At 52.0% G+C, this 24,992-nt stretch overlaps 8 protein-coding genes across 8 annotated transcripts; 5 read left to right on the top strand and 3 right to left on the bottom strand.

Annotated features, from left to right (window-relative positions):
* Positions 1 to 729: 729 nt before the first annotated feature.
* Positions 730 to 3,860, bottom strand: BKA67DRAFT_597828 (condensin complex subunit 2/barren). Its single transcript, XM_046105305.1, has 4 exons — positions 3,669 to 3,860; positions 2,998 to 3,592; positions 1,347 to 2,918; positions 730 to 1,288 (listed from the first exon to the last, which is right to left on the bottom strand). The coding sequence occupies exons 1-4, from the start codon at positions 3,746 to 3,748 to the stop codon at positions 1,010 to 1,012; spliced, it is 2,526 nt and encodes an 841-aa protein (XP_045964213.1). The 5' UTR covers positions 3,749 to 3,860; the 3' UTR covers positions 730 to 1,009.
* Positions 3,861 to 4,798: 938 nt separating this feature from the next.
* On the top strand, positions 4,799 to 7,750 carry BKA67DRAFT_509934 (Sodium/calcium exchanger protein-domain-containing protein; the record flags this gene model as incomplete). Its single annotated transcript, XM_046097281.1, has 2 exons — positions 4,799 to 7,368; positions 7,420 to 7,750. 2 exons carry the CDS (start codon positions 4,799 to 4,801, stop codon positions 7,748 to 7,750), a joined length of 2,901 nt encoding a protein of 966 aa, XP_045964212.1.
* Positions 7,751 to 8,380: 630 nt separating this feature from the next.
* BKA67DRAFT_653280 (uncharacterized protein) lies at positions 8,381 to 8,923 on the top strand (the record flags this gene model as incomplete). Its single annotated transcript, XM_046106337.1, has 1 exon — positions 8,381 to 8,923. One exon carries the CDS (start codon positions 8,381 to 8,383, stop codon positions 8,921 to 8,923), a length of 543 nt encoding a protein of 180 aa, XP_045964211.1.
* A 664-nt stretch (positions 8,924 to 9,587) lies between these two features.
* BKA67DRAFT_653279 (uncharacterized protein) lies at positions 9,588 to 13,508 on the bottom strand (the record flags this gene model as incomplete). The annotated part of the gene is made up of 3 exons (XM_046106336.1): positions 9,588 to 10,057; positions 10,111 to 10,799; positions 10,867 to 13,508. The coding sequence occupies 3 exons, from the start codon at positions 13,506 to 13,508 to the stop codon at positions 9,588 to 9,590; spliced, it is 3,801 nt and encodes a 1,266-aa protein (XP_045964210.1).
* A 2,012-nt stretch (positions 13,509 to 15,520) lies between these two features.
* On the top strand, positions 15,521 to 17,130 carry BKA67DRAFT_39012 (HSP20-like chaperone). The gene has a single exon (XM_046096614.1). It carries the CDS (start codon positions 15,765 to 15,767, stop codon positions 16,872 to 16,874), a length of 1,110 nt encoding a protein of 369 aa, XP_045964209.1. The 5' UTR covers positions 15,521 to 15,764; the 3' UTR covers positions 16,875 to 17,130.
* A 1-nt stretch (position 17,131) lies between these two features.
* BKA67DRAFT_39011 (transcription factor Pcc1-domain-containing protein) lies at positions 17,132 to 18,059 on the bottom strand. The gene is made up of 2 exons (XM_046096613.1): positions 17,685 to 18,059; positions 17,132 to 17,611 (listed from the first exon to the last, which is right to left on the bottom strand). The coding sequence occupies exons 1-2, from the start codon at positions 17,726 to 17,728 to the stop codon at positions 17,329 to 17,331; spliced, it is 327 nt and encodes a 108-aa protein (XP_045964208.1). The 5' UTR covers positions 17,729 to 18,059; the 3' UTR covers positions 17,132 to 17,328.
* A 1,005-nt stretch (positions 18,060 to 19,064) lies between these two features.
* Positions 19,065 to 21,178, top strand: BKA67DRAFT_508510 (protein-tyrosine phosphatase-like protein; the record flags this gene model as incomplete). Its single annotated transcript, XM_046097161.1, has 2 exons — positions 19,065 to 19,119; positions 19,338 to 21,178. 2 exons carry the CDS (start codon positions 19,065 to 19,067, stop codon positions 21,176 to 21,178), a joined length of 1,896 nt encoding a protein of 631 aa, XP_045964207.1.
* Positions 21,179 to 21,964: 786 nt separating this feature from the next.
* BKA67DRAFT_546702 (carboxylesterase) lies at positions 21,965 to 24,919 on the top strand. The gene is made up of 6 exons (XM_046101408.1): positions 21,965 to 22,588; positions 22,802 to 22,984; positions 23,055 to 23,196; positions 23,265 to 23,467; positions 23,710 to 24,130; positions 24,195 to 24,919. The coding sequence occupies exons 1-6, from the start codon at positions 22,406 to 22,408 to the stop codon at positions 24,815 to 24,817; spliced, it is 1,755 nt and encodes a 584-aa protein (XP_045964206.1). The 5' UTR covers positions 21,965 to 22,405; the 3' UTR covers positions 24,818 to 24,919.
* The last annotated feature ends 73 nt before the right edge of the window (positions 24,920 to 24,992 follow it).

Genomic DNA, 24,992 nt, shown 5'->3' with positions numbered 1-24,992 from the left:
GGGGAGGGAGCCGGATCTTCTAGGCCCGGCGGTCGCCGTACAGTAGTGCCTTTTGTGTTCGTGTGCGTGCTTCCGGCGCCACTCGACAAAGGGGAGTTGGGGAGGACGGTCCTTAGTAATAATAAGAAGAAAAGAGGTGTCCGGGCCAGACCTCGGTTCCTGTCGTGAACGGTACATTGATTTGACAGTAATCGACGGGGGGGAAAAGTCTCTCTTCTGCTTCGGGCTCCGTTGTCCTCTCTCGTCGTGCGGTTCTGCTTTTTCCTCTTTTATTATGCAGTTACCAGAAACACAAATCATGGTAACAGATGTGGCAATGAGGCCCGAGCCCCGATATAATCGTACCTTGCTTGTGAAAATGGTTTGCATGTGTTTCAATGGTCTTGAAGATCCGCCACGATGGGTCCCCAAGATATAACTTCCGGGGACAATACGAAACTATGGAGCTCTACGGGCCCTGAAATCTCGGTCTGACGTCGTTGCAGGTAGATCGTTCTGCGGTATTGCGGACTTCTGTCATTCCAAGTGGCTAATGCGAAGAAACTTCGAGCATCATAGGTGTAGCACCCTTCCGTGATATGAAGAAGCATGATGGAGAGCAAGCTCCATTTTTTGGGTCTTGGGATGGGACGTAGACCTAAGCATGGATGAAGCGATATTTGTGAAATGGGCAAATATCATAAGAAGCTCAAAGAAAATAAACATTCAAATGAACTGGTATCAAGCAAAGGGGAAAGCGAAGGGAAGGAGCTTCAGCCAGACTTATGGAGTGAAACCAATCTCAGATGATTTTGCCGCTGTGCTATTCAATCAAGTGTGTATATCCCACCAACAAGCTTTAGCTCAACGCCCCAAGCCTGGTCGGCAATCAAAGGTATCCTGTGTTGCGATCCGTCTCTGCATTCTACCCTATGAATGCCTTGCGAAATGTTCATTACTCATCGTTCACCATTTGACTCGTTACAAAATGCTGTCTGTCATTTGCTCTCTGTTCCACCGCGAGAAAAAGTTAACCTTCCGCTGTAACTTCTGCACTCCAGTCTTTCCGAATGTTTAGCTCTAGAAGGTCTGGCGTCTTCTCAATAACAAGGCCCTTTTCGTTCGCCAAATGTAATAGAGAGATAAAGCAGAAACTGGTGGAAATGTCATCCATGACCGCTTTGGGATAGACGGTCTGCAGGTTGTTCATGACATCTGTGAACTTGAGCGTAGGGTCTGCTGCGGACGAGTTCTGAGGTTTGGCCGGAGAAGACTCCGGCGGTGTAAGCAATCGCGACCGGTTGCGCTCCTACATATACAGGTCAGTATACTTAGATCCAGAGTGAACAGCAACAAACACGACTTACATCGAGCGACTCAAAGCCAATGCCCTTCCATAACTCGTCCTTTAGGCGCCTGACGTCAACTCTCTTCGCTACTCTAGCAAATTGCACATATTCAGGCCGCAGGCGTCGTGTCGAAGTAACAAGTTGTGTGCCAAAGCCGCCGGTAGTCATTCCACCATTCAGCAATGCCGTGAGGCCGCCGTTTTCTGTAATGGGAACTTCTGCGCCAGGCGAGAAGTGATCTCTAGCGTCGGCGAACTCAAGGTCATCTTCATCATCCAAAAGACCACCACCTGGTAGTGGCATTTCATCATCGAAGAAGTTGGCATCGTAGTCGCCCTGTGGGAGAGCAGTTTCGTCCTGCTCTGTGCTTTGCAGTGGTTCCTTGTTAGCCCAGAAGGCTTCGTCCATTTCGCCCTCAGGTACGTTCTCTTGTTGACCCGCATTACCGAACATGCCTCCCTTATTGAGTAGTCGCCTCCTGCTGCTCATTCGGGCCTTTGGTTTCAGGAAGAGGCTTAACAGCTGTTTGGAGCTGAAGTGCTTATCGTCTGGTAGTAGGTTTCGGGTTTTTGATTTCCAGTCCTTCTTAGGCATGTAAATAGCAGAATTGGTGCTTGCTTGAGTGTAGATCTGCTCAGCTAGCTTGGAGTCTAGAGATGAGGCGAAATCAATCTCGAAAGGCTCCTTCTCTTTGCGCTGGCGAGTAGGCTCCGTCTTGTTGGCGTCTTTAATCTTTCGTATCCTCCAGTGCTCTGGTCCTGCCCAGTTCTTCTGCAAGGCCTGGTCGAAATAGCCGAGGATGTCTTCATGCATCTTGTCCGTGTCCTTGCCATGAGCCATGCGCACAATGTAGTCGCCATTTTCGTCGTCAATTGCTGAACCATCTCCGCCAATACCGTCTTCGTTGGCGACATTATAGGGGCGCATTTGTGGCTCTAACGCAGCTTCCCGGGCCCAGGCCTCTCCACCTTCACCGAATGCGGCATCCACTACATCAAAGCCTCCCATGTTTGTCATGTCGTCGAAGCCCAAGGGATTGTCGTCGTCAATGAACATACCAGACTTGTCGCCAGTAGTATGTGACTCGTCCCCATCTTTGCCTTGGTTTTGCCAGTCTTCAGGGGCGCGCAAAAAGGGTATGTCGAGGGATCCGGAAGGATCACCCAAGTCGAAGGTCTTCAACGACGGGCAGACGTCCTGGGTCTCAAGAATGCCGAGATCGGGGAAGAACTTGGCACCGAGAGCACCAATGTCGATCTCGACATCTTCTTCTGGCTCGGGCTCCTTTCCGGTAATGGTGGCATCGTCTTCCTCATCTTCAACAATGTCCTCATCCCCCTCAGCAACATCTTCGCGGCGTCGAAGCTTGATACGTCCGGCTGCTGCGTCGTTCGCATCATCACTGCTGTCAAAAACGATTCGGCCTTGACCGTCTATCATCAAGTGATTCAGAAGCAAACCCTTTGCTCCGCCTTCGTCGAAATCTGCCGAGGCCTTCTTGAACAAGGGATCGACGGCGAATTCGAGCTCGAGCTTCTTCAGCTGCAGCGAGGCAAAGGAGGGGGCCAGGGTTGCTTCGGATGAGCGTTGCTGTTGGTGCTGAGGTCAGCGTTGGGTTGGGGCAGTGGGTAAGATCCGCATGAGTGCAGAGTTGGGTGTAATGACTTACTCGCTTCTGCTTCTTCCTGGTAACAACGTTGCCGTCCTCGTCGACTTCCTCCTCGCTGTCCTCACCATCGCCCTCATCCCTGCCCTTCTTCTTGCTGTTGCTATCGGCCAAGCCACTCAGGAGCTTGCCGGTCTCGGTGGCCACGCTGTCGACTCTGCTCGTATAAATCTTGACACAGCCATCCAATGTGCAGCTCGCCCTCTGGAAGTTGACGCCATCGCCTTCCTTGAGGAGAGACATGTCGTGAAAGTAGTCGATCAGGGCAAAGTTCCACGAGTTGGCGGCGTTGATCTTGTTGTCTGTAGCCATCTTCATCCATTCCTCGAAGTTGGCGAGGATGGGGACACGCTTCATAGGGGTGACACTGCTTCCGCCAACGTAAAGAACCTCATCTTCGTCGACCTGAGCGCGGCGTTGGGCAGGGGTCCTCTGAATTGAGCTGGGGGATTGGTTGTCGAGGTCGCTCAGCCGGTAACTGGATTTGCGTACGGGGGTGGCTGCGGCGGCTTTGAGGTTGTTGATCTGTTTCTCGTGAAGGGCCTGCCTCTCCTTGGAGCGGCCCTTCTTCTCTGAATGATCATCGTTGAGGGGGATCCTAGAAGATCCGTGTCAGTGCTGCTGGTATGCTGAGTGTACGGGGCATATGGCGGCGACATGACATGGGAACTGACTTGAGAGGGGAATCTCCCATCAGACTAGAGGGAGCTCTGCTGCCCACGCTTTTGCGCGGCATCTGGGCGACACGAGGCATGATGGGGCGCAATTGCGTGCCGTGCCGTGTTTGTGGTGTGGTCCGGTGCGATGCGATGCGATATATTGAAGTGGTTGATGCTCTGCAGTCGTCGGCGCGAGTCTGCGCTGCCCCTACTCGAGTGTAAACAAAAACCCGGCGAACTTCCCAAGTCTTGTTTGGGCTCCCTCTCAAAAGGGTCTAGCTTGTCGTAGTGGCGGGGGGTGGAGGAGGAGGAGGGGCCAACTTTCAACTTCGCTCTTTGGACATGTTCAACGCCAACGCCAGCGCTGAGGTCATGCTACAGTAACACTGATGAGGTCTGCTACATCAACGTTACAGTGAGTTATTAACATATCTACAGACCATTCCCCTCACCAGGTATCCATTGACTCAATGTTCTTGGCCGCGAGATTCCAGTGAGTCAATTAGTTAGCTCTTGACCAGCAACTTTCCACTACATACCAATATTGTCTCAATTCTTAACAATTACATCCACACATGGGGGCACTTTGTCGCATTGTAACCCCCCTACGACCTGCTAAGCCAAGTGTGTCGCCTGCCGCCGCAGCAAGCTGCAACACTAACAGCGGCAGGTCTGTCAGAAGTATCAGCTATCGCATCCCGGTAAATTTGGAACTGGCCCATCCACCAGGTTCAAGAATCTTGGAAGGAGGCCTGCCGGACTGCGACGCGATACTAATTTCCATTCGTCGTCGTCAGACATCCATTCCCCGTGAAATAGCTATTTTATTGCAAAGTACTGTATATTCACCCATTCGCATCTTCGAGCTTTTTCCACGCCAGCCATAATGCGCCCCCCCATGACATGAGAATTACCGTTTCAGTATTGGTTACAGACACAATATCCTTCATCATCTCATCTGCAACATAAAAATAAAAATAAAATAAAAAGGAAGAAGTAGAAGAGGAAGAAGAAGAAGAAGAAGAGAAAGGGGTACCTGCATAACCGCACGCACCCAAACAGCCCATTGACGTAATCTCGAGCCTCGCGACCCTTTCGGTCAGGTCAATGGCCAGCAGGGTATTACAAAGCAGCCATAAATCGCAATGCCTGCCGCTGCTGTCAGGAGATGGGCCCTGAGCTCGCGGCCCTTCTATTCAACAGCTTTTGTCGTCGCTTTGATCATTGTTCACAGTCTTTTTATCCAGGCGCCTGCATCCTCGCGCCATGCAGGAACACTACTTTCAGCACGCGCTGGGGAGGATTGCCGGCTAGTGCATCAAGCCGAGGACAAATGCGCATTTGTGAAGCGCAACTGCCACGATGATGAGGCCGGTCTTCTGGAGTATCTGACCTTCTACTACTGCACTCTGGGCAGCGCAAAACCCGCCGCCTTTGTCATCATGATCGCCTGGCTCTGCCTTCTATTCAGCACTATCGGCATAGCAGCTAGCGATTTCTTCAGCGTCAACCTCAGCACCATTGCTACTATCCTAGGCCTGAGCCAAAGCCTGGCTGGCGTCACATTCCTGGCATTTGGAAATGGTTCTCCGGACGTCTTCAGCACCTTTGCGGCCATGGGCTCTAACAGTGGGAGCATGGCTGTCGGCGAGCTTCTCGGAGCTGCTGGATTCATCACGTCCGTGGTTGCTGGTTCAATGGCCCTGGTACGAGAATTTAAAGTCAGTAAGAACTCCTTTATACGAGATATTGTCTTCTTCATTGTGGCAGTTGGCTTTACATTCTACTTTATCTGGGATGGAAAGATCCAGCTGTGGGAATGTGGTGCTATGATTGGCTTCTATGTCTTCTACGTCATCTTTGTCGTGGTCTGGCATTGGTACAACAAGAGAGGAAATGCCCGGAGAGCAAGGGAAACAGCTTCTCGTAGTCATTTCATGGGCTCCGGGTCTCTACACGGAAACGACGAGCTTGAGCCGTACAGAGATGAGCCTGATGACGAAGAAATTGCACCGGGATCTCACAGAGGAGGCCCTGCTACCGTAGACATTGGTATCCTAGAGAGGGGACCGAGGATCGAAATCGGAGAACCTGATACAGAGGATGCAGACGATGAACGCAATCAGCATATTGCTGCGGAAATGGCGAGCAGTATGAGGGTCAACCGGCCGCGAGGAAGGAGGAGCACTACAACCATTACACCAATCAGGCCTAGTCTTGTCGGTGCACTTGAGTTTAGGGCTGTATTGTCGTCACTGCAGCATGAAAGGAATATGCGTATGGCTCCCATCTTTGTTAGAAGCTACTCAGATGACAGAATCGCCGTCGATAGGTCAGAGGGAGGAGCGGCTTTAGTTGGTGGGCCAGTCAGTGTTCAAACTATACAAGGCGCTGGCACTATTGATTTGGTAAATCGGAATAGATCAAGATCTTCAGGCGCTATTCCACTGATCATGGATGAGGATCTAGCGTCGGGGTCCCCAAGGGCAGCAGAGGACAGAAACAGCAGCGTTCCACCACACACGGTGGGCGGAATGCTGGCCCCGCCTCCTACGGATTCCACGGGTGGGCTTGCAGTCGACAGTCAGGATGCTCCAGATCAGCATAGGCTAGGCAAAGGTTTGCATCTACGTATCCCGAGCCCCAGCCCGCCTGGCAGCGCAGATTCAACCCCGGCAGCCTCTCCTTTCCCGACGTATTCAGAATCCCCTAGGCCCATGACGCCGGATCCTTTACCAACTCTGCCAACACCTGCGTTAGAGCGCCACTCCCCCTTCGAAGACCTTCATATCCATGAAACACACAGGCCTGTGAGATGGTGGCCATATCGAATCCTGCCGGACCCTTACCTCTTGGTGCATAGCTTATTTCCTACTCTGCAGGATTGGAACAACAAGCCATTATGGGATAAGATGATCAGTGCCTGGTCTGTGCCGAGTGTCCTACTTTTAGTCCTTACGTTACCCGTTGTGGAAAGCGAGACCACAGATGACGACTCAGAGGAAAGTATTGCGGATGAGCCGGCCACCGGCGGGCCCCTGAATACCGCCGCTCCCGTGTCCTACGAGCCTAACGGATCGATCGACCACGAAACAGAATGGCAGCAGTACAGACGGAGTACAAGATCTCGAGCTTCGTCGGGCACCGCGTCACCCGCCCTATTGTCATTGGCTGCCCCTGACGAGCTTCGTGGTTTGTCTTCGGCTTCGGTCGACGGTATACAATCTCGCAATGATGCATTCGATGCACGACATGCTAAGCCCGCCTCGGACTCGATTTCGGTGACGGGCAGTGAAGATCAAGGCTGGAATCGTTGGCTTCTCCTCCTCCAGGTTTTCACGGGGCCGATGTTTGCCGTCTCCGTTGTTTGGGCAAATATGGCCGAAGATCTCGACCACCCCGTCAAAGTGCTTGTGCGCATGCTTTTGATTGCTCTCGTCTTCTCACTCGTCATACTTGCCGTTCTTCTTGCAACCACATCGCCAGAACGACGTCCCAAATTCCATTTCTTGTTTTGCTTTCTTGGATTTATCATAGCGATTGCCTGGATATCCACCATCGCGGGCGAAGTTGTTGGTGTACTGAAAGCTCTTGGCGTTATCTTCAATATATCTGAGGCAATACTGGGTTTAACCATCTTTGCTGTGGGTAATTCTATCGGCGATCTCGTCGCCGACATTACCGTTGCCCGACTGGGATACCCAGTAATGGCTTTGTAAGTTGTCTATCCTGAAGATCGAAGCGTACTTGAACTAATCATATGTAGGGCTGCATGTTTCGGTGGTCCTATGCTGAACATTCTGTTGGGTATTGGCCTCGGTGGCGCCTTTCAGATAGTCCGTGCGGCAAACAAGAGACACGCCAAACATCCGGACAAGCCATTTCAGTACAAAACATATCACATCCAAGTTGGTGATACTCTTCTGGTTTCAGCCGTTGTACTACTAATTACTCTGTTTGTGCTCCTGGCAGTCGTGCCGATGAGCAAATGGGTAATGACGAGGAGAATTGGATGGGGCTTGATCGCGCTTTGGGCTGTTGGTACCATTGTGAATCTTGTCATAGAGCTTACAGGACCATGGTACGAAGTGTCATGAGCGATCTGTATTTTGCGTCGCAAGCAGTTCGCTGGTGTTCTATACCGTTGAAAATTGTATATATATACATGATACCCTAGAATATGAGAACGATTACACAGCAAATATCGGGGCCTGGCGTCGTACAATAATGCGACATTGTTCCTGATCCGCACCACTGCCGGGCAATATCTCCTTTGTCATACGGAATACATAGGCCCCGAACTGTGAAACTGAGACAGACGCGTAACATTTATTCAGGGCTACACTTGGAGCTTATCGCTGGGCACACCTGGCTTGCCGAGATAAAGCTGTGATTCAATGATGTCAGAGTCCCCAAATTCACGAGGCAACGACAACGGCATCGCGTGCCCATGAACATAGGTCTACCGTGTCACTGTACTACCAACGGTGATTGCGGCCACGGCAATGCGTGAAATGATCTGGCCACGGGGCATCTTCCTTATCCGCCTGCTTTCTACCACAGCAGAACCACGCCGTGCTTCCAGCTTAAAGCTATAAAGGGGCCGGCTTCTCCCAGCTATACAGCCCTTGAAGCTATCCATTCGAACATCAGGCCGTGAAAGAAAAAGAAAACCCAAAGCGCCAAGGAATTCTCGACAAATAAAGTCTAAATGAGAATTCACAACAATGCCTCTCTTCAAGCCCAGCAGCGATAAGGAAGCCCCCAACGAGGAGGCGACCTCTGCCACCTCCAGCCAGCAGCAGCCCAGCACTACGAACACACCCGGGGACGACAAGAAGGCTAAAACCCCGGCCAACACGCCCGCGGGTGGCTCCTCCCTCCTCGCCGCATCCCAAGACCAGCTGGCCATGGGCCTCAGGGCCGCCGTTTTCAAGGGTCTCGAAGAGCGCCGGGCGCACCCCGAGAAGAGCCCCGCCGAGGTCGCTGGCGACGTGGTTGATGAGCCGGGATCACAGCGGACCGCCACCCAGGAGGAGGAGGAGGAGGAGGAGGAGAAGAAGAAGCAGAAGAAGAAGATGATGATGATGAAGAACGGCTGCAAGTTGGGGTGCTGTGCCGAGGGAGCCAACGATTCTGTGGCTCGTGGTAAGGCCGGACTGCCGACGGAATCGCTAGAGGGCGACGAAGGGGCACGCGAGTTGGCTGACGGCAAGCAGGCTAATACTGCTGGACACGTCTTGGACCAAACGAGTCCGCTGAGACATTAGGAGGTCGGAAAATATGATTAGCTTGCCCTGTGTTTTTTTTTTATTTTTTTTTATTTTTTTAAAAATCTTGATCTCGTAACTTCTTAAATTTTTCTTTATTTTCTTTTGATTTTGAAGACAATACGAAGAGAAAAGGGTGGGCGGCTATTCCTTAACCGTTTCTCTATCAGCCGTTCTGTTCCCACAGTAGAAGCATGACAAATTGAGCAATAGACGCAAATTGTGCTCTTACACTTGCTTACATATATGCCGCATAAAGTGACTTTGATTAACAGTACTGGAGAAATTATGTCACATTACCTTATATTTCAACCTGTAATAGTCCGTATTGTTGTTGGGACTTGCCACTATCAATCGTGTGCTGGTGGTAAGGCATAAACGTGGAAAATGGGGGGGATGCATAAATCCACACAATAATTATATTATTCCCATTTACTAGACTTCAGTGTCCTCATCAAGAACCTCTAATATGAGAACTGCGGTGTATCGTCAGAAATTGTAATAACTTGCTTGCATTCACTCGTAAATTCGAAACGTCATCGCCTTCTTCGATATCAACAAAGACGGTCAAGGGCCACGCTCTTGCGCGCCTGCATATCCACAGACTACAATTGCTCGCTCGCTCGCTTCGTTACTTCATAAATCACCCAAAATTCCGGTTGGATTATCTTCCAAATTCCAGGTGCGGCACAATGACCGGCCCATACTTGGTCGGTGTGGTGAATGCTCCGTCGCCCTGAACGACATAGTCGACCGCCAAGCTCAGCTTGCTGAGACCCTGACTGTGGCCATTTGCCACGGAAGCACTATATTGCGTGCCCGGGATGGCTTCTGGATCATATGCCATGAACGACACGTAATTTCTTCTTCCCATGAGCTTCTTTAGTTCACGTGGCGAGCCCGAGGCATCTGTGTGGAAAATCTCCATCATGTCCTCCTTGGTGTCGGAAACCTCATGATTGGATTTTTGGCCGTTGGCGGGCACGTAGTAAGATCTATTGCTGTGTAGCATTTTGAGGATGTAGCCAGATGCCGGTGCTGCCACAATAGGTGAAGTTATGAGTTGGTACATAGTCTTGTGGTCGCTGGGGTGAGCAGGATCGTGGACGAGACCAGCGCCGCCGCAGTTGACATCTGCACGGTTTGTTAGCTTACAGCGGTGGCAAAATGTAGATCGGGTGTCTTACCTCCAGATAGGAAAGTCATCCGGACACCCTTCTGGTGGGCGATGCCTTGAAGTGTACGAATAAGATATGTGCGCTCGAGGTCCTTTGATTCATGGGTCCACATATCCTTCAGAATCTCGCTTATGTCAAGATCACCGAACTGATTGACTACGTTCCCCATCAGGCCAGATTTTCCGACAGCCTTCTTAACTTGGTTGAATCCTTGAGCCACGACCTCTTTCCCCCCAACGATGCCAGCCACGGAGCTAGTCACTTTGCCAAGCACATTGTAAGTTGTGTTTACCGCCCTCTTGCCGGTAGCAAGTGTATTTGCTAGACTTTCGACAGTATCAAGCCTAGGATATATGATCGGCACAGACATCATCCAAATGCAGTGTTGTACGCTTGGTGGGAGTAATGCAACTTTTGGGAACAGGCCCTGATATGTTGCGCCAGCCAGCACACGAGTCTGCGTCCGTTCCGACCGCAAATCGGCCCCCACCACAACCACGGCGGGACCAAGGTATTTGACAAAGTGCCAACCCTGGCCTGTAATGGTAAAGAGGTCTAGGTCATGGTTGACGTTTCTCAACACCTCCAGTGTGGTGTGGTGTTGGAAGAGAAGGTATATATCTGTGGCTACCCGTCCGATATTTTTGAACATGTTTGAAGTCTGCATATATTCAGGATAAGAGCCATAACCATCGAAGCTAGAAAAAGAAAAGGGAAAAAAACTGTCAGCATGAGTTTATATGATATATCGAAGAAGAGGCTCACATATCGTGATCATCAATCTGACAAACATGGGGGATTTGTGCCCATGCCTCCCTCAGAAACGGTTGGTCGAAGTGGCTCGTGTAGAAATGGAAGTATGCATGCGTAACGTCTTCCTCGTGTCTCGCGGTCCAAGAGGCAGTCCTTCGGGCCTCTTTGCCCTGCATAGCTAGCCATTGCTTCAAAAGTGGGACTTCTTTCCACAATCTGTCGCCATACACTTGGTTGCCGAGACCAAGTTGGGTATGGTACCCACCACAGTCCACGTTCTTCTGCAGCACATCCTTCCACATGAAACCAACGCCACCTAACTTGCTCCTCTCATTCTGCGACGTGCTGGCTGCAAAGTCGTTGCCAGAATGTGCAATGAATCGCCAATTGGTCTCATGCCGCCCAGCAACCACAAATTCATATCTTGTGCATCCCATGTGAGAAGTTACAGCATAAGTCCACCTGTCTGTACCTGCATCGCCCATCTCAAGATCTAGATCGTACTTGTAAAATTGCCATCTTTGATGTGTGTAGATGGAGTGAGGAACCAGCTGCCTGGGATTAGGAGACAGATCGACACTTTTATGAATATGTATCGTCGGCGGTTGAGGCGAATCTGTGACTATCATTATGCTTCCTAACCACATGCCTCTCTCAATGTCCATGTTCACATATCTTAGGTATGGGCCAAAGTAAACGCCGTTCGTAGGTTGGACTTTGTACATATCAACGCCAGCACTTGGCGGAGGCCCTGTGAAGCCAGCAGTAGGGGCAGCCGAAGCTGCTACACTCATGATACTCTCCGCGTATCCAGGCGTCTGCGGAGGGAACATAGGCGAAGCCATCGAGGATTGCTTGCCGCCAAACATCGGTGATGCTAGAGGGTTGCCATACGTGGAAGCCGTGGGAGACAACGGCGCAGCTTCATGATGGATTGGGTTAGGCCCTTTCGGAAACTCCCACTGAGTAGCTTGTGTGGCTAAGTGGATGTAGTAATATTGTCCCGAGTTTTGGTCAAGATGAGCAATCCACCCCTCAGGTAAGGGGGGTGGCGAGCTAGGTCCTTGTCCTTGACCTTGTCCTTGGAAGGGTGAGGGTGTCTGTGTGGGTTTCGAAGAAGATGCAGTAGCAACACTTTCAGGTCTCGGGTCATTAGCAAAGGCTGGATGTCCAGGGTGTTGCAGAGCTGGAGACGCCAATCCCGCCGCAACTGGATCTGCTTGCTTCTTGGGTGGTAAGGACACCGATTGTGATGCTTGAGCCGGAGTTGAACTCGCGGAACTAGTCTGGGCAGCTCCAGGTCGCTGTTTTTCGGCAGGATATGCGGAATTACCGCCGGATCCGATACTGGAGTACGCGGGCGGCGGGTCGGACATCTGCATCCGCCGAAAGTCTTGTTCCAGCACACTTTCTTGTAAACCCCCGCCGCTGGAGGAAGTCGAAGGTCGATTTTGGTTGTTGGTGTTGGAGTTATTGTTAGCACTCGGTTGTGGAGAACTGGCAACGGCTTCGGCACCTTGGTATACAGTAGGCGGACCATGCATTTGCTGTTCAGGAGATTCGGTAGGTGTCCAGGGGCGCGCAGGTCCTGAGGACTGTTGAGATTGTGCTGCTGGACGTTGTTGGCTGTACTGCGCCAATCTTTGTGCGGCAGCAGAACTTTGAAGGCTGTTCAGAGTAGCAGTGCCCGAGATACCTGCGGCGGCATATCTTGCTTCAATATCCCCACCTGGGATCTGGCCCGGCTCAACGATAGGCGTTTCCGGAGGAGGAGGTGATCCCCGGCTGGCCTTGGTAGTCGACGTCGAAGCCGTTGAAGCGAACCGATTAACACCGCTCGGCATCTTCAAAAGATCATTGTCCGCCGGCTGTGGTCTAGCATATTGGTTTGCGCTTGAGCCGGGACTTGCAGTATTGACACGTGGTGGTTGCGGTCTAGCATATTGGTTTGCGCTTGAGCCGGGACTTGCAGTATTGACACGTGGTGGTTGCGGTCTGCTATACTGACTCGCGTTGGAGCCTGGACTGGCCGTGTTAACCCTCGGAGGGGGGTAGTATGGCTTGTTGTGGTAGTCGGGGAAGTTGGTCACGCCTGATGAAGCCGTCGCCGGTTTGTGCTGAACCCCAAGCGGCCGAGCGAACAGCTCGTCGTCATCATCACCTGAGAGACTCGTAGGGCTCAGCGCTCCTGGGAGAGGCCTCGGGGCGGTGCCGCGTCGTTCAGCCAAGCCTGGCCCCTTCTTCTCGATGGGACTTTTATCCAACCTCGGTGTGGTATCATTCAGACTACCAGACCCCACAGAGCTGGTTGGACTATTATATGTATTGTTGCCCGACGGCCGGCGACCAGCATCTGCATAAGGGGGCCGAGTCGAAATGGTCGGTTTGCTTGGGCGGAGGTCCTCGTCCTCTGGGTATGGTAGAGGGGCAGCGGAGCTGGAGGCGCCGGGGGGCAACGGGAAAGTTGGTTTCATGATCGAGGGTATGGGGTAATTGAAGCGCTGCTGCTGCTGCTGCTTCTGGTGATACTGCTGGGTGGCAGGACTTGGGCTTTGTGGTTTGAAGATCCTCAGAGGCTCAATGGTAGGGCTGTCGCAGTCCTCGGCGGGCTTGTTGAGGAACATCTCCTCGTCGGGCCTGCCATGACGAGCCATCTTGCTTCAGGTCTGCAGGTACGCGAAACACGAAGTCAGCGCACCCGCCAAAGCTCTGGATGCGCCTGCGCAGGATGACGCACGGGGCGAAGTTATTTATAGGAGGTGGGCGCAAGCAGTACCTGCGGACGTGGTCGCGACAAAGGTTGGGGATGCTCTACAAGGCGGGGTTGATAATGAAGATAGCGGCCAAAGTCGCGGTACAGAAAAGCGTATTCTCAGACTTCCGATGTAGAGGCCTGCGTCACTAACAGCGGCCTTGGAGAGCAGTACAGCAGGAGCACGACGCGGAAACACAGAAATATGAACTCGAAAACAGATTTGAGAATGGGCAAAGCTTGGTGGTTATCGAGTATGCGGCCTGATGGTCAACCCACTCCTTCCCGCGTGGTGCCCTGTCAGCGGGACAAGACAGGGACCCAAGGAACTTACTTACTTTACCTTGAGCGGGACAACCACAACGGGTCTCCCATTGGCGCTGGCCAGAAGCTGTTTCGATTGGTCCTAGAGCTTGGCGGCATAGCTCATCTCCAACATGATTGGCCTACTCAACTGGGCGCTTAAGAGTATGGGAAAGAAAGGGGACAAATCCCAGCTGCAAGCGCCCAATGCAAGCGCAACAAATGTTGGAAACGGAAGCCGGCTCATTGGAAGCGTCTCCCAAGAAAAAATTGCTGTCTGATCCCATGCTACGACTTGGTTGGGCTTGTGGAAAGTGTCTGCACATTGTGATGCTTTAATCTTGAGGCGCCAACAACATGGACCGTGGACAAGCACGAGCAACTAACCTCGGTGCTGTCGCGGAGACCTTGGAGGTTACCGAGTATTGTTTTGTGAAGACGCCGTTCAAGCGACGGGTACGGCGGTTGTTGTATGGAGCCATCTCGGATCCATCTCTGGATTTGGTTATGGTTAGATATTGGGCAAGAGAAACAGTCGAGTCGTCGAGCATGTCAATTTGACGTTGTCACCGCCGAAGCATGGCATGTTGGTATATCGTCGTCACTCGACCGTGCACCCCAGGGACACTACCCCGAATTGAGGTGACAGGCAGACTGATCGTGATAAAGAAAACACGCAAGTGCAAAGGTCCCAGGTACGCATATTCAGTGACTAAATAGTTCTGGCTCCTAATGCTTTATGCCGGCTTGGTGCTTCCGTTCCATCAGCGAACTGACGATATCTGACGGTGCCCGGCAATGGAGATATTAATAGCATCTTCATCATTAGTTGGGCGGCCCGAACAGCATCAGTGCCGGTCGCAACTAGCGATCAACTCTTGGCCCGGATCCAGCGCAACATCCATACCTTGGACCTCGTACACCGAATTTCTTGTGCTGTATGACTTGATGACATCATTACCATGACGAAACGGAATTTCTGAGAAGAAGGCTTGGGAGAGCTACTTGCTCCATGTTTTCATTGACGCTGCACATCACAAAGCTCTGAGATGAATGCGCGACTCGGTCTTCAGAATGCGACTACATACCCGAGAGACAAAAAGTGATACTGTACACAATGTTGCGAAAGTGTCCCCCGCACTGCAGAAGGTTACCTGATGCACCGTACGGAGTATGCACTTACGGGGGGCGAACTCGCAACGCGGCGTCTCCACGCAAGCCATCAATAATCAAGGCAACAATGATTCGCAACGTGAATGATTCTTCATCCTTTCCTATTAGAACTGACAGCTTCAATTAGTGAGTTTGATGATATTTGCGACTCACCTCTTCTGAGTCACAGATGTCGACCTTCGATTTTAGCCCTCGGAACCGAGGCGAGTGATTCGAACTCCGAGGATTCGAACCTCGGAGGGTTTCGCCACACTTTGTTAGTTCAGGCATGCAAAGCCACAACACTATTTGAGCTGCCAGAAGCTTAGCGACCAATGATAAGAATTTGTCGTCCCGAGGTGGGTGCCTGGAGGCCGCGTAACCCTCTCTGGTGATGCTCGAGTTCAAGTTTCATAGGCTGGAGCCATGTTCCAAGGCTTTCGGATATGTTCGAGGAGCATTGCGTAGGCATGGATGACCATTATGTCTCCGTTGTGAATGCTAGCTAGTCTAGTTGATTGCGTCCAACATTTGCCATTGTCATGGGCCCTGTCAGTATACGCATGGCGAGTTGCCTGAACACTAGTAGTTGCAGTAGGTTTGAACAAGTATAAGATTCAGACTCCCCTTCCATATTCCTCCATTCTTATCCTGCACTCTCCACCATTTACACTTCATCACTACGATATCCATACATTACACAATGGCAAACAATAACAACAACAACCACAACAACACCCACGGACAACATCCCTTCTGGGATTTTGTTCAGTCATTCGACGCCAATGGCCAACAAGGCACAGGAGCGGGTGTTGACCACGCTGCATCAGGCCCCTCCCCCGGCCCTGGGTTTGGCTTTCCCTTTGGCGGCCCCGGAGGTTTCAATCCTTGGGCTGGAGGAGGTGGCTGGGAAGGACCATGGGGACCTCCTGGGAACTTCTTCAGCCCTAGGGGTGGCCGCCACGGCAGACACGGTGGAAGACACGGCCAGCATCACCACCGACCAGGCACTCCCGGATCGGACGAGGAGAGCGGGGATTCGGAAGGCCACGACTTTGACATGGAGGATTCTCCCGATACTCTGAGAGACGACGCCCCTCGCGGGCCTCCTCACCCACCACCCGGAGGCTCCCACATGGGAGATCATCCTCACCCGCCCCCTCCACCTCATTCTGGCCCACGTCACCACGGACGCCATGCTCGGCATGGACCCGGACACGGCGGTCCAGGTCCGTTCGGGCGAGGCGGCTGTCGCGGTCGCGGAGGCCCTCGTGGAAGACATGGCCCCCCGGGCCCTCCCCCGCCCTTCCCCGGTTTTAATGGTTCTTTTGACCTCCGTCCTTTGATGCAAGCGCTTTCTGGTCACCCAGCAGCTCAAGCATTACGGGAGTATTTCGACCGTACTACCTCTCGAGAGGACGGATCAGCTGAGCGCTCCGGCGACCAGGACGAAACCTTCGTCCCTCCCGTCGACATTTTCAGCACCGAGAAGGCTTATGTCCTTCACATCTCACTCCCTGGTGCTGTTAAGGAGGATGTTGGCGTCAACTGGGATGCCGATAAGAGCCAACTGAACGTTGCTGGTGTTATCTACCGCCCTGGTGACGAGCAGTTCTTGCAGTCGCTCACCTCCAGTGAACGCAAAGTCGGCATGTTCGAGCGCAGCATCAAGCTACCACCTGCAGACAGCAACGAGAAGGAGGAGGTTGATGGGTTCGGCATTACTGCCAAGATGGAGAATGGAATTCTCATTGTCACCGTTCCCAAGGCGGAAAAGGAGTGGACCGAGATCCACAAGGTTGATATTCAGTAGTAGGAACATGGTGGATACCATGACTTGACTTTGGGTTGTTTGGCGTTTTGGTTTGAATTGGTGAGGGCTTTGTCAAGGGATAGTTTTTAATATGCGAGCATCGAAGACGCAAGCTATGATATGGTTTCCCGATAGTATAAATCACAAAAACAATATAAATTGCGCCTTCGGGCCATCAACCAACCAAATTTTTTTTTCCGGGCATCTCATGATTTTGTGACATCTGTGAGACAAGGCATATACTATGCCATGTGTGAGCAACGTCCTTCACCATAAGTCGTAACAAGTCTCAAGATGGTACTCACTATTTTGGGCGCATTCCAAATGCTGGTAACGACAGGCCCAGAACAACGCGACGTCATGTGTGGAGCGCATCCTGCTCGCAGATCTGGGTATCTGTAATATGTAGCCCCCCCCCCCCCTTCTTGTACTGTGGAATGTACTTGATTGACGTCTAATTTTCGATTGACAGAACATCGGTATCTAAGGTTTCCATGACCTCGATAACAAGGGTTAAGCTCTCCATGAAACCGTTTACAGCGACGCGAAGCATGCGGTTTGTTGTGGCGGAGTAGTTTACTTTGAGAAGGCTGTTCTGGAGGTTGTCGCTGGTATGAATGGTAGGATGCGTGAGAGCAAACTGGCGACGTACTAGTGGTGACAGCTCTTTATCGACTTGCAATGATCTCAAGGCGATAGAAGCTAGACGGTTGGTTGGGAAGGGGATGTCGATTGTTCTATCATAACATGTTACTGTTAGCAACCGTGGGGTACCCTGCTGTTCAGCAAGCGGGCTTGGATGCAACTCACAGGCTACATGGGAACTCTTCCGAGTCCGTTGTGGTGGAGGACATGGTTGTTGTTGAAGGTGGTTTTGGAAGGTCTCTTTTATCGGACCGCTTCTCACCCGGTTGCCAGTTGCGACGAGAGGGCGATGGGGATTTTGATTGCTTTTTTTTCTTTTCCTCCTTCTTCAAGATATATAAACTATTGCTTGGGGGTGGTGAGGGGGTTTGAGCTTCAAGTTTCTTCCAAGTCTAATGGCGGGACGGAGCGGGCGTTCCAAGGGCAAGAAAGGTACATAACTAGGTTAGGTTAGTTGGCGGGAGACGTGGCCGTGGGACTGATTGAACAGTGAGCAGTGAACAGAGCAGCTGGGTGCTTGTTTTTACAGCGGGTGGACACAAGCCTGCCCATGGCTATGCCCATGCCCAGACAGTTTGGACTGCATGACACCTGGTCGGGTGTGCGGGGTAAACTTTAGTCAGTAGGTACCTGGCCTTCCTGCAAATGACTGATGAGTTTGCAGCTCGAGTTCCCGGGGAGCGCTCGTGTTGTGGCTTTTTCTTTGTTTGGGTTTGGGGTTGTGGGTTTTCGCCCGGGCGGGTTTTCTTCCAGTGCGCTGGGTTGCTACGCGGTAAGGTTCAATTGGCAAGTGTCACTGTGGAAGGGCACAGCGGACAAGGCCCAGCAGAAGCCAGCAGAAAGAAGGCCAGGGGCGGGGACAAGGGTGAGGCCTAGGTAACTGACGGTTGCCCATGACAACCACCATTTACCAACGCTTGAACAGGGGCTTTTGTATCGGACCGGGGTCTAGCGAAAAACAACACAGCAGAGCAAAGCAGTCTCGAACCTAGGAACTGGCTTGAATAAAAACGTGCCCAGTCTCCTTTAGTAAATGCACACACGATACCTTCTTTCCAACCCCGTATCTCTGCCTCGGAACGCACAGCAAAGCAAAGCACAGCACAGCAAAGCAAGGCAAGGCAAACACTTTCTCTCGGTCCCAGCTGTCCCTCTGACCTTGACAAAGTCGGCACAACACAACCGTCTGTTTGTTTTGCAGCGCTTGAGCCCACAATTTCTGCCCGTCGTCCGTCTCCCGCGCATCGAGTGTCGTCACCGTCTCTTTTGGCAGGTTGTATTCGATCCGACACGATACGAAACGATACAAGACATAGACTTTTGACTTTGCACATACATAGGGTCAACAAGCCCGCTGCAGCCTTCTTTCTTTCTTTCTTTCTTGGAAGTCTGTTTATACTTCTTTCGGGCAACCACTTATAGTGCATTCACATTCGCATCCCGCATTCGCATCTACATCTGCACTCGGGTTTGTATTCGCATTGGAGTTCCAACACCTACAAAAACCCCAGTGTTCTACCTGCCCGTGGCACCACAACAGAACCCATGGCGCCTTCGTCGAAAAATCACAACATGGGGCAGATGGTCGAGTATATTCCCGGTATGTTTACACCGCCTGTCTTGGTCCCTTGTGTTGCCCGGCCTCTCTTCTCCTTGGTTTCATCAAGATCAATCGCATACATTTAAATGCTTGGCTCGGACATCCACCGTGCCTGTGCCCGTACTTGTGCTGGTGCTGGTGCTGGTGCTCTTGCAGCCTAACGATTTCCTTGTCCATCAACCTCATCAGTTGCCCAGTAACGCTGACTCGATACCAAGATCGATTATACCTCGCATCATACGCGCAAGCTCCCTCCGCCGAGACCTACTTCCCCTACCCTGAGGCACCTCTCCGATCGCCCAACAAGAGATCCACCAGAGCCGTTGACGCACCCTCGCCGATGCCGAGCAAGGACTCTCGCCAGCCACCCTGCTACTTCACAGTCGATGACCAGCTCTTTTACAACGCCTTCCACCACGACTTTGGCCCTTTCCACATTGGACACCTGTATCGATTCGCCCTCCAGTTTCATGATGTCCTCGGTGCCAAGGAGAACCAGCACAGACCTATTGTCTTTTGGAGTCGCCCAGACCCAAGATCTCGCGCCAATGCCGCCTGCCTCCTCGCATGTTACATGGTCTTGATCCAGTCGTGGCCCCCTCATCTGGCATTGGCCCCCGTTGCCCAGGTCGACCCTCCGTTGATGCCCTTCCGCGACGCCGGCTACAGTCAAGCAGATTATGGCATCACCGTCCAGGATGTCGTATACGGTGTGTGGAAGGCCAAAGAGGAGGGATGCTGCGCTCTCGACAACTTTGACTTGGACGAATACGAGAAATACGAGAGGGTCGAGCATGGTGATTTCAACTGGGTCACGCCTCACTTTTTGGCTTTTGCTTCACCGCAACACAGCCCAGTTGCCAAGGTCGACCCCAACAGCGATGCCTGGGCCATGGTTCCCCAAGACTTGGCCGCTGTTGATGCACACCCTACCTTGCCCCAGCCATTCAAGAACGTGCTGAAACACTTCAAGGACCGCAACATTGGTCTGGTCGTTCGTCTGAACTCTCCCCTTTACTCGCCCTCGTACTTTGAGGCACTGGGAATCAAGCACCTTGATATGATCTTTGAGGACGGCACGTGTCCTCCGTTGAGCACCGTTCGCAAGTTTATCAGGCTTGCCCACGAAACCATCACGGTCAAGAAACAGTCCATCGCAGTCCACTGCAAGGCTGGCCTGGGTCGAACTGGCTGCCTCATTGGAGCTTACCTGATTTACCGCCATGGATTCACTGCCGATGAGATCATCAGCTTCATGCGTTTCATGAGACCCGGCATGGTCGTCGGGCCCCAACAGCACTGGCTGCACCTTAACCAGGGCACCTTCCGAGAGTGGTGGGTTGAGGAGAGGATTGAGCGCAAGCTCAGGAAGGAGATGGCTGCCAACCCCACACCTAGCACCCCTATCCGAGCCATGCAAAAGACAAACTTGGGCCGGACCAACACGACCCCTCACAGATCACCATCGAACCGTACACCTTTGGGCGAGGTGGACCAAGAACGGAACAACATCGGCGTCCAAGAAGACTACCTTCCGGCTCCCACTCCTGGCCAACCACGAAAGACCAGTCGCGTAGGTCGCCACCATCCTTATGAGCGCAACGCCATCAACAGCACTGTTGAGGAGGAGGAAGGCGTAGACCGTGAAACAGAGGTCATTTCCATTCACAGACAATCCAATGGTTCAGAGTCGGAGGAGGAGATCCATCTTCGCACGCGCACTCACCGAAAGGCCTCTCAGTCGCCAGGACGAAGCGACAAGTCTAGGTCCATCAGCCATACCACAACCACGACCACCGTCTACGAGGTCATCGACAATGATGCTTCCAATGACGCAGAGAACATCGGTGCTGGCCGTCCAAAGAACGTTGAGAAGGTCGCCTCGTCTCCAGCGCGCTCAGCTAGTGCCTCGGGCGTACTGACAAAGGTGCGAAGTGGCAAACGTTCAACTGATAGGTCGCCTGGTGCATCTCAGAGCGGAGTACGCAAGACAAGCGGTCGTGTCGGCAGTGTCAGTGCCACTCCCAGCAACACAGCACGTAAGGTGTCTGCGATATAGGTGTCTAAACCCTTGCCGTCAGCTGTGACAAAGTGATTGTTCCGTTTCGTTATTGTCGTCTTTGGCTAATATCGTCTCGGTCATCATTGCGCGCATTTATTCTGGTAACATGGCTTCACGATGACGACTATCACGATCCGTTCATGTATGCATGCATGAGGTATGGCGTTTCTAGGTTTCAATGTGGTTGGGGGTGCATCTGCCTGCTTGCACTCATCAGTCAAGTGGTAAAGGAGTCCGTCACGTAACCCTGTGTCCCGGTCCGACCTGGATGCAGAGTTCGACAGCACATGAAAGTTTTTCCCGGCGTTTCAGGTCTTTTTGGGGGGGAGTTATTTGGAATGGATTAGGAGTCTTATGGTTTTGCATTATGTGTTTGCTTTGGCATGGATCTTTGTAATATGTATCTCCCAGGAAGAAGCCGGCGTTTTTGACGTTCTGCCACGCCTTATAATAGTGAGCAGAGGCGAAAACATCTAGAGTCAGTTGGACTTGGATGCTTTATCGAAGTATAGCTGCCCAACAGGAACTACGTTTATATGATAATGGTTTTCTCGATTCATGACGTCGTTTGTTTCGTTCATACAAATCAATACGAGTGCCTATGCAAACATTTGAATAGACGCAAAGTGCTCGTGGCCATCCCAATTGTGTGGCAGGGTCTCACGGCTAAATGAAACAACATCAAGGCTTCAATTGCACAAAGATTTGTGATTCCAAGTAGGATACGGCGGGCGGCGCTGACGTAGCCAGTCCTGCCGATCAAGTGTTTCACCCGAAGTACAAATATGAGCCACGGGTAGCACCCTCCTCTAAAACAAGATCTCGGAACTAAAGTAAGACAGTAAGACATTTGGCATGACTAGATTGCACGTTTCATATATACTTTAAGCAGTGATCTGTTTAACGTTCATGTTCAGCACATCTTGGAGGTCCTTTCCCCTTGCGTGGTCCGCTCGACTTCTTTCTGCGCAAACACGCGAGGACTCCCCCACGAATCAAGATCTTACCTGACAAGAGAGCCAGACCTTTACTATGGAAGAATGCATCTATCACGACACATGGAAATTGATCTAGAGGGTAAGAGATCCTACACCAGGCACCCGGGCTTTCAATATCACTTACCTTGTATGTGCCGCAGAGAAACTCGGCCTTCTTTCTCCGACCCATGATGGCGGGACAATTCACTCACCGCCCGACGTGGCTTCTAAATCTACACCGGTGACCATGCTGGGTTCTGTAAATCAGAGTATAGGTGCGGCATTGGCACGGGTCCACAAGAAGATTCGGCTGTGGCATCTATACACCGCGCTTCTGGCTTTGGGACTTGTTGGAATAGTTCTGGCTGTTGTACTGGTATATGTCCGAAACGGGCAGAAGGGGAAGGCTCCGACACAGGTTCAAGTTGATGTATGTTTCTGGCTCGTTCCTTCCACCAGTCTGGTCTCGATTCGATCATCACGCTCTGGCCCCAGTGCATGCCTGCTTATCCGATGGTTGCCGTTTCCGGCTCATCCAAGATTGTTAGGTCCATTCAAGGGCATTTCACGGAGATATCGAGACAAGGTCAACGCCTCCTATCGTTCAAGTGACCCTAGTACTGACGCAATAGTGCCCCGGCAGACACCCTCGAACCAGAGCGCTGCACGAGTCAATCTTGGTTACGCCCAATATCAGGGCACCGTCCTCGAGAACGGTGTCGCGCAATATCTGGGCTTGCGTTATGCGAAAAGTCCAACGGGAAACCTGCGATGGAGAGCTCCCGTCGAACCAGGCCAAGTCGCAGGTGATCAAGCAGCCGACAATGTGATTTTTGACCCAAACAACACCCCAATCTTGAGTGCTTTGACTAATTGAATTCGCGTGAACCATGCAGCTGGGCCAATTCTGCCTTGGCACGGGAGTCGGACTGCCGATCGCTTTTCAAGACGAAGATTGTCTGTTCGCTAACATCTGGGCACCCGCGAACGCGACCGTGGATTCCAAGTTGCCAGTCTGGCTGATGATACAAGGTGGAGGTAAGCAGTTTCCCAACCCCCTCAGGCTTTGAAACTGTTGACATCATACTCAACTTGTGTCATATTAGGGTATATTGTCAACGGTCCTATTTGGAATGGCTCTTACGTTGTGGAGGTTTCGAAACGTAATGTCATTTTCGTCAATTTCAACTATCGGGTCGGTCTTTACGGGTTTCTCGCCAGCGAGCAGGTGAGAGCTGATGGCGACTTGAATGTTGGACTACTGGATCAGCGTTTCATGATGCGCTGGGTGCAGAAACATATTGTACAGGTAAGTACGAGCTCATGCATCCCCAGACTTTTGGCCCTCATGTGTTTTCTGAATGTAAACGACGGTACTCTTCGGGGCAAGTGGCTACGGAAGCGGGCCTTCTGAGGAGAATGTGCAGCAGGAGGCGGGATAAGGGCTGAGCAATACATTCCGTGCACTCTACGCGCCGGTGCGACTGATGTTCGTCAAGTGATGAGCATGCTCTTCCTAGTGGAAATACATGCTAATTTTGGTTCGCGTAGTTTGGTGGCGACCCAGATCGCGTCGTTCTCCAAGGTGTCTCAGCAGGGGCAGGATCAGTTGCTCACCATCTGACAGCATTTGGCGGCAAAGACGAGAAATTGTTTCATGCAGCCATATCAGAGTCTGTCTTCTTCCCAACCCATCCACGTGTGGCGGAGCTTGAGTGGCAGTTCGACTATCTCCTGAGCGAAACCGGATGCAGTAATGCTAGTGATGCTATGTCATGTCTTCGCGAGACGAGTTTAGCCGTCTTACAAGCCGCCAACGTTGCAACGCCATTTCCAGGCAGATTTGGAACACCGCCTCTCTTTTACTGGTCTCCATGCATCGATGGAGATCTCAGTAGGGATCGCTTATATGCAATGTTTGAAAACGGAGATTTCCTTGACGTTCCGGTCATATTTGGCACTGATAACGATGGTGAGTCCGCGTTCAGACACTCTGTCTTTTGGAGCTCAAAATGGGAAAACTCATAAACTTACAGAGGGTTCGTATTTCGGTCTCGACGCGTCGACACACCAAGAGGTCGCTGCCTTCATACAGAACAACTACCCGCACCTCGACAACGAGACCACGCGCGAGATACTCATGGCATATCCGCCGGAAGACCCCGTCCCGAAGCATGGCGCCTGGTTTCCTTTGGCCTACAGGGCCTATGGCGAGGTGACCTTCATATGCCCCAATATCCACATCCTCGACTCCTTCCAGGCCCGACCCAACGCGAATTTGCAAACGTGGGCCTACCGATACAACGTCCTGTCCGCCGAGAACGTCGGGGAAGGGCTCGGCGTCCCGCACACCTGGGAGACGTTCGCTGTTTTCGGACCAGATAGCATCGGCGGCATCTGGAGCGGCCCAGCAAGTTATTACGGTGCCGATGCTGGCATGGTACCCATCATGATGAACTATTGGATATCCTTTGTTCGGACCCTGGATCCGAACGTGCTGAGGTATGTCAAAGCGCCGGAATGGTCGACTTGGAGGTCAGGAAGCGGACAACAGCAGCTCAAGTTAGAGACGGGCAATGTGAGCATGGAAAACCTTGCGGATGATTTGAAAAGCCGTTGTGGCATGTGGAAGGATTTGGCTGGAATGACAGAGCAGTAATAAGCAAGAGGGGCAAGGCGTGGGCGTGGGTGGATTGTGATGAGGGATGCGGAAACCGCGCGATACACATCATGTCAGCTATACATGGCATCATTGGATGGCATCTGCATGTAGAGTCTTAAAGTCTCCAAATGAATGGAAAGGCTTCTCAGTAACTTTCCAACTGGACATCAAG

The sequence above is a fragment of the Truncatella angustata genome, assembly GCF_020726525.1.
Source record: "Truncatella angustata strain MPI-SDFR-AT-0073 chromosome Unknown BKA67scaffold_1, whole genome shotgun sequence".
Lineage (NCBI taxonomy): Eukaryota > Fungi > Ascomycota > Sordariomycetes > Amphisphaeriales > Sporocadaceae > Truncatella > Truncatella angustata.
Note: the sequence above shows the minus strand (reverse complement) of the source record. Positions and strands in the feature narration are given on the sequence as shown.